Genomic DNA, 8,053 nt, shown 5'->3' with positions numbered 1-8,053 from the left:
TGCTTAATTCTGAGAATTCCTGGGTATTAGCTTTCAATTTACCAATTTTCTCTTAAGCTGTCTCCTGTCTACATTTTATCCCAACTATTGCTTGTTAACATTTAATGCAGTATTTATCTCCCATGTTTTTCATTGGTTGTTTCCTGCTGTCATCATTCAGAGTTCATTTCTGACTATTTTTCTTTACTATTTTGTATTCTATTTTGGGAGGAGATCCACTTTCACTTGTCCCTTCATATATCTTCAACATACTATTTTAAATTCTTTGTCTAATTCTTCTACAATATTAATTTCATCTTGACTGAATTACAGTGTTGATTTGGCTTATGTTTTGGTTTTTGTTTGTTTTCAGGCTCCTTTGAGGGGGAGATGTAAATTTTTTATTTTGTTATTTTTGTCTCTCTCATGCATGTCCCCTTGCAAAAATGTTCGCCCACCTTCCTGCTCTGCTCAGTGGTTGGTGATTACTTCTTTCCAGGTATCTGGGTACCACATTCTGAAGTAGGTTTTACAGTGAGAACTCAAGGTTGCGCCAAGTGGTTTTGGCACTGTGGCAGAGCGTCTCTGGGCTCCATCTATGCCTCCCCAGGCCTTCAGCTCACCTGGGCTGGAGCCCCAGGGGGCACTTGGCCACAGGTTTTTCAGTTTCTTATTTTGGGCGGTTTGGATATGTAGCCCTACTCCAGCCCCAAAGCCTGGTTCCTGCCCTTGTCTTTCATGGATCTTGTAGAGTCCTTCACCCTGCAGAATGGAACTTCCTTCCACCCAGGGCATTTCCAAGCCTAGGTTTTCAGCCCTGCTCACTACTAGCACTTCTCTATTGTTTCTATTCCACAAAATTTCTTGTATCTGAAACCAGTTGCTTCTTCTTTGTTTTCTCTTTTTATATTTTATCCTGGATTGCTTTATGTTTTGAGGAGAGAGATTTATGATGCATGAATATACTACGACATCTTGATTCAGAAGTCAGATGTCCTCATCTTTTAACAAATCATCACTCCCATTGGGGATGGAGTAGGGGAAGTGTGAAGGGGAGAGAGTATTAAGAGGTACAAATTGGTAGTCACAAAATAGTCATGGGGATGTAGAGTATAGCATGGGGAATAGAGTAAGTAGTATGGTAATAACTACGTATGGTGTCAGATGAGTACTGAATTTATCAGAATGATCACTTCGTAAGTTATATAAATGTCTAATCACTGTGTTGTACATTTGAAACTAATACAATATTGTATGTCAACTATAATTGAAAAAAATATCATCATTCAATTCCATACCATCCCCACCATGGGCATTTCTACTCTTCCTTTTCTACTAGAGTCAAACACTGAGACCAGACACCTCTCTCTCTGAGTATCCTCTCTGATTCTCTTTCTGCCAAGCCCACACTGCCAACCCTCAGACTGTAGCAGAAGTTGGCTGTGGCCTGGAGAGATTCAGGACAGTGAGAGTGGCAAAGGGAAAAGACTTGGCTTTGCCCATCACTCCATGTCACAGATGCCACAACAGAAGGAACCCTTTTGGTGTAAAGGTTTATGAATACCCAAACAAATTCACAATTACATATGGTCTTCTATGATAAACACAAACCTTACCTGTCTCGTTATTGCAAAAACACCACTCAGGATTCATCAAGAGTGATAACTCTTCTGCTTGGGATGTGACAGCTTTAGTGATATGTTAAAGGGAGTGCAACTTTCTGATGAAACATTGGGTGAGAAAAGAGAAATGAGAGACATGGAAACCTGGCCAGCTGGAGCAAAAATCTCCTTGATTTTCAAGCGTAGGCTGAACCTATAACTAACTATGCTCCATGTAGCTTTGGCTGGCCTGAGTTAAAGCCTTTTCTAAGCTCCCTGGAAAAGACTCCAGGCACACTTAGGGATCCTGTGGTACCTACCCAACTAAATGTGGTGTCTTCCTGTATCTCCCAGTCCTGGCCTTCAAAGCACCACTAAGCTCTCCAAAAGGCAGCTAGGAGGTAATGTCTATAAGTTTGATATTAAGTTCACATCTGTAACATTTTCTTCTCTCAAATGTAGGCCATTCAAATTATCATCACACTTCAGCTTTTTCTATTTAAACCAAGTCCTGAGAATGAATGATTCTATCAGTTTTATCTTGTTATTTTGTTATTTGCTTCCTTGAGTGGAAATACAGGGAAGGCAGAAACAGTGGAAGGGTTTTTGCTAGGTCCCACCTAACTCTTCCCATGTGTCTCTTTCTCCCTTGCAGAACCTACTCACAGCCGGGCCAGAGCAGTGTGTAGCGTGAGAACACTCTTCCATTCAGCTTTCTCCACTTTTCAGTACTTCCCACTCTGGTCAAGGTTGAGATGGAGGACAATAAAACTCACAGGAGCAAGAAATTCTCAGAACTCAAAGCTCTTGAGACAACTCCAGAGAGGGGGGTTTCCTGGGGCTGTCCCTGGGATCGAAATGGAGGTGGGGACCTTAGGGTCATCTTAGTGGCCATCACAGAGAGGTTGAACACACGTTGATGCCCTTGTTCTGATGTCTGGGATTCTGCAGTGCACACGTCCCACTCCTCTCCTTCGCCCTGCCCAGGACTTAGTGCTGCCTGGGTTTCCAGGACCTGTTCATGGTTGCTCCTCCAGCCTATACCCAACTTTTACTTAATCTCCTTCCCAACTCAGTGCTCACCTATCCTGTGTGGAGAAGAGCAGTGACTTGAGTTGAGGAGTCAGTGTTCCATCCACTATTGTCCCCATCAACTAGCTCCCCTCATACCTACTATCTTGACCTGTGGACATTTGAATGCAACTCCTTCATTAAACCTGTCTTAGGCGTCTCCATGATGCCTTTTCTGATCTCTCCCTGACATCACCCATGCATTAGGGCCCTTCTTGGGGTCCACACCTTACCCTGAGTACATATATATGACCATATTTAGTGAAGTCTACTTTAACTTACCATCATTCCTGAGTTTCTGTGTGTCATAGATCAGGTTTCCTAAAAGCAGACTAAGACAGGCTGTGCATGCAGGAGGTTTATTGGACAGTGCTCTCAGAATTAAACTATGGTGGGGAAAGGGAATTAAGGAAGCAAAATTAGACTCGGAGAAATTGCCTGTATGCCTCAGATGATCCTGCGAGGAGCCCTGAAACTGGGATGGCCCTTCAAGGAAACTGAGGCAAGGTGGCCAGAACTTTATACCATCCATTGACCAGTCGTGGGATTCAGCATCCCCTCAAGGCAAAGCAGGACCTCAGGCAAATTGCATATCTCAGTCATGGACAATTCTGAGAGAGGGTCACAGCTGAGACCTGTCACCGACTCTCCCAGCAGCTGTGGGATACAGGCTGTGTATCTTAAATATTTTGTAAGCTCAAACACTCAGCCTTCCTTCCACATTGCCCACACTCAGCATGGACATGACAGATTGATTTACTAATGTGATTAACTCTGGTCAGAGAATGACTTATTTTCAGTAGGGCACATACGTTTCTTCTCTAATCAAAGCACACATTTGGCTAATCCAGGTTTCTAACTCTGGAGCCCACATCTGGAGCCCACATCTGCAGGCCCACATTAGCCTTGCTCCCCACTACGGGGACACCTCCCCATGAGTTTCCTGAGAGCCCCAGTCACTTCCTTGTTCCTCAGGCTGTAGATAAGTGGGTTGAGCATAGGGGTGATCATGGTATAGAAGGTAGAGACCACCTTGGCCTGCTTGGAGGAGTGGTAGATCTGGGGCTGCATGTAGGTGATCATGGCAGCCCCAAAGAAGAGAGTGACCACGGTCATGTGGGAGGAGCATGTAGCAAAGGCCTTTCGCCGACCTTTGGCAGAGTGCATACGAAGTACAGCCACCAGGATCCGCAGGTAGGAGGTGGAGATGACAGAGAAGGGCAGGAGAAGCATGAGGACACAGCAGACATATATCATTGTCTCATAGAGGGAAGTGTCAGCACAGGCCAGCTTGAGCACAGCAGGGATATCACAGAAAAAGTGGTCGATCTCCTGGGAGCCACAGTAGGGGAAACTCAAGGTGAAGACAGCCTGGATCAGCCCATCCACCAGGCCAAAGAGCCAGGACCCTCCCACCATGAGCCAGCAGACACGGCGGTTCATGACCACTGAGTACCTCAGTGGGTTGCTGATGGCCACGTAGCGGTCATAGGCCATGAAGGCCAGCAGGAAGCACTCATCCCCCAGGAGGGTGACAAAGAAAAGGATCTGGAGCCCACAGCCTGTGAAGGAGATGGAGCCACGGCCCAGCAGGAAGTCGGTGGCCATCCGTGGCACGATGGTGGAGATGAGCATGAGGTCCATGAGTGACAGCCAGCTGAGGAAGAAGTACATGGGGCTGTGCAGGCAGGAGTCCACATTGATGACAAGGATCATGAGCCCGTTGCCAGAAAGAGCCACCAGAAACATGACCATAATGATGGAGAAGAGGAGGAGGTGCAGGGGCGTGTGTGTGAAGAGGCCCAGGAGGACAAAGTGAGAGATGAGAGTCTGGTTTCCTGCCCAGGCCATTGTTCCTGCAGAGGGATGTGCCAGAGGGCAGTGGGATCTGGAAGCAGGAGGGTTGTGTTTAGTGCCATGGTAATGAGGATATTATGACTTTACCAAATGTGTTGCCCTCTTTAAATGATCATTGGTTTAGAATAAAAAGGCCTGGCATCTTTTACATAAATAATCTGTAACAAAGATGCAAACTGTTCTTGTTGTTGCTTTAACTTCTAGGACTGTATGCACGTTGTTGAAAAGCAAACTTGAAGTATTGACTGCTAAAGTGGACACTGCTCTGCATCTGCCAGGAGCTAGTCTCTGCGCCTCATAGTCGCTTCTCTACCAAGTTCTGGGTCAGCCTCACCTGAGGACCAGCTTTTTCAGAAAGAAGTACTAAAGCAGCAAAGACATTTACCGACTGTGTGAACTGGGTACCTAGATGACCTTTCAGAACTCCATTTTCTTATCTTGAATTGGGATAACAATACCATCTTATATGGTGATGGTAAAATTGAAGGTTATAACAAGCGATGCCTAGTAGTTTAGAAGTGATAACAGCTGACACTGCTTGAGCATTTCTCACGTGCCAGGCACCACGATGAGCACTCTGTCACTCCTCATAACTGCCCTGAAAGATGGATCATTATCCCCATTTCACAAGTTAGGAAACAGACAGAGAGAAGTTTATTAATTTTGTTCTTTTCAGATGTGAAAGCTTTAAGTATTTCCTAAGAAACTTAGTAAATGAGAAACTAAATGCCCAACGCAAAGGAAAAACTAAGAAAGTTATGGCATAATCACATAATAAAATAACATGTGGTTAATGAGATATTTATGATGTTTTAAAAGATATTGAGCAAGAATTTATATATTTATGTATTTTATAGACTGATATTAAGTGTGCTTTCTTCTAGGTAGTGGATTAAAAATTATGTCTTCCCAATTTCTTTGTATTTTACACATTTCCTCTAAGGAATGTAGCAATGTAATTTAATTTTTAAAGCAAAGTTATTCAATATACATATCATTACCCAAACTGGTAGCTTTCTCATATAATATCGCTAACTAATTAGTAAAAGTAATGGAAAAAAAATCCGTCTATCTTATTCACAATTGCTACAAAACCTGTAAAGTTCCTGGGAAAGAACCCTAATGCTAACAATAATAGAATATCTGAAAGACATAAAAGAAGACATGAAGAAACAGTGACTCAGAGGAAAGAATCAGAAGACTCAGATTGCTGAGATCTAGGGTATAGTGGAGAGTCTTAATAGTATGATTTTGTGCCTCTTGAAATTTACTCTTTGTGAGGTAATAACATACATTTTAAAAATACATAAACATAATGTCGATGTGATACTCGATTGGCTTTGCCATGGAAACTGACCAAGTGAGAATCAACATGCATGCATAGCATGTTGTAGGTACTTGTAAATATTTGCTGAACGAATAGCCAAAATAATTTTGAAAAAGTTAAACAATTTAAACAATGGACAACAGTTCAGAGAAAAAATAAAACTGACTCATTAGTTATCAAAATATAAAGGGTCCGGTGTTGGTGAAGGAAGAAGGAAACTGACCAAGACAACAGAATACATCCAGAATCACACCCATATGAGGATGAAAATTTACAATGTGATTTAAACACTAAAATTTTTTATCTCTGAGAAAACATTGGGACAATTGCTCATCTGTTTAGAAAAAAAATCGTTTCACAAACGTAAAAAATTCCTGGCAGATTGAAAAACTAAATGGAGAAACTCATAACATTATTGGAAGAAAATATAGGAGAATGTGTTTATGTCCTTGGAGTAGGAATGATCTCATTAAATAAGGCACAAAAAATGAACATGATATGAATATATCATGTATAGTAATAAAAATTCATAATATAACATTTAAAAATGCCTAGTACTCAAAAAGGATCATTATCATTTTTCATATTTAAAATATGTAAAGAATACTCACAAATCAATAAGAAAAGTGATGAATAAAATGAGCAGTAATTCTCAGAAGATAAAATCCTAATAAACATTATAAGATGGTTAATTTCACTAGTAACTAGAGAAATTTCACTAGTAACTTTTTACCCATCAAGTTAGAGTAAAGTTTGGTAATATTAAGTGGGGAGGCAAGAATAGGAGACGTAAGTGCACATGAAATACTGAGGGCCCCAGAGCCTGGTAGCAGTGGTTTTGTCTGTGGAGAAAGGGTTAGGATTGGCTAGGGATTCTGGTCAAAGAGGGACTCTAGTTTGACCTGTAATATTTGAAATTTTGACAACAAGAACGTGTTCACGTATTCCTTGAAATTAAGTGCAGATTGTCGTGAACCGATAACTGATGTTTCTGGAAGAACCTTTTACTTTAAGCTTGCTTTGTAGCATAACATTCTTAAATACATAAAACAAGCAACAATTTAGAAAATTTTGAAAAAGTAAAAGAAATTCACATTTTGATGTATTTTTTAGAGAAAAGTAACATCGATTGGATATTATTCTCTGTCACCTCTGGGTGTTGTGGGTGATCTCTTTGTTGCCAAAGCCATCTGGCCACAGACGCTGCAGTCACAGCATGTAAGAGCACATTGAGAAGCCCCTCCCAGAAAATGATAGCCCCTCTCATAGAGTGACAGCACAAAATGCAAGGAGTCATAAGAGAAAGAGAGTGAGAGACCAGAAAGGAGAAGAATGAGGAGAAACTTTGATAATAGACCAAGAGAGGAAGGTTACAGACAAAAGGGGTAGAGGGAAAATGTCCAGGAAAAGAAGTGAAGATAAAGAAGTGTGATAAGATGGAGAAAAATAAAGAGGAAAAATCTCAGATTATCAGAGCTGTTATTTCCCCCAAAGAGATGGAAAATAAGAAAACAAAGACACAATGCAATAAATAATAGGACGGAGACATAGTGAGAAAGGAGCACTCCGATGCCAGGAGAGAAGGATCAGGAGGAAGACGTCGGCATGGATGGCACAAGGCACAGGCAGAGAAGGGCCACCTGTGTGAAGTGGGCAGGGTAGGAAAAAAAATGGCTAGGAAGCAGCTGTGATGGTCCAAGCAGGTGATGGCCACCAGCCGTGTGACCTCGGGCAGATTCCTTAACCATTCCAAGCCCCGGTATCATCATCTATGGCAGCTATGAGGATAAAATAAGATAATATATGTGTAAGCCCCTACTCTGGTGCCTGGCCTATAGTAAGTGCCTAGTACACAGTGGCAGCTATTATGATGTCCTCAACCTTCATTGCTTGTTATGCTGGTGACAAAGTGGTGGCAGGACAAACATAAAAGTGAAGGGACTTTTTTTTTAAGTGCATTGGAAATCAGAATCTTCAAGTTGAAAGGGAATTTGGACACTCTTTACCCTAATTCTTACCTGACGCATGGATTAAGTTTCAATAAATGCCTTTTAATCAATTGATCAAATGAACTAATCTCTGCTTCTGTAGGAGGCCCCACTCCAATGTAATCTAAGCCCTTGCTACCGATTGAGATGTGAATGTCTCCTAACAAAGCATTACCAGGTAGCTATGACACTGCAGCTTCAGTTGGGCAAGAGCAGGAGATATTTAAGGA

At 41.9% G+C, this 8,053-nt stretch overlaps 1 protein-coding gene across 1 annotated transcript; it reads right to left on the bottom strand.

Annotated features, from left to right (window-relative positions):
• Nucleotides 1-3,551: 3,551 nt before the first annotated feature.
• On the bottom strand, nt 3,552-7,794 carry LOC105311456 (olfactory receptor 56-like). The gene is made up of 2 exons (XM_011387444.2): nt 7,731-7,794; nt 3,552-4,420 (listed from the first exon to the last, which is right to left on the bottom strand). The coding sequence occupies exons 1-2, from the start codon at nt 7,792-7,794 to the stop codon at nt 3,552-3,554; spliced, it is 933 nt and encodes a 310-aa protein (XP_011385746.2).
• Nucleotides 7,795-8,053: the final 259 nt, after the last annotated feature.

The sequence above is a fragment of the Pteropus vampyrus genome, unplaced genomic scaffold, assembly GCF_000151845.1.
Source record: "Pteropus vampyrus isolate Shadow unplaced genomic scaffold, Pvam_2.0 Scaffold1000004104, whole genome shotgun sequence".
In the NCBI taxonomy this organism is placed as follows: domain Eukaryota; kingdom Metazoa; phylum Chordata; class Mammalia; order Chiroptera; family Pteropodidae; genus Pteropus; species Pteropus vampyrus.
The sequence above is the reverse complement of the archived record's forward strand: the minus strand, read 5'-3'. Positions and strand labels throughout refer to the sequence as shown.

What these genes read in the sequence shown, in the direction of transcription:
- LOC105311456 (XM_011387444.2), bottom strand. Translation starts at nt 7,794, where the DNA reads ATGCACTTAAAAAAAAAGTCCCTTCACTTTTATGTTTGTCCTGCCACC. An exon ending in CACCACTTTGTCACCAGCAT is followed by an intron (nt 4,421 to 7,730) that starts AACAAGCAATGA and finishes TGCACCTCCTCC; the next exon opens with TCTTCTCCATCATTATGGTC.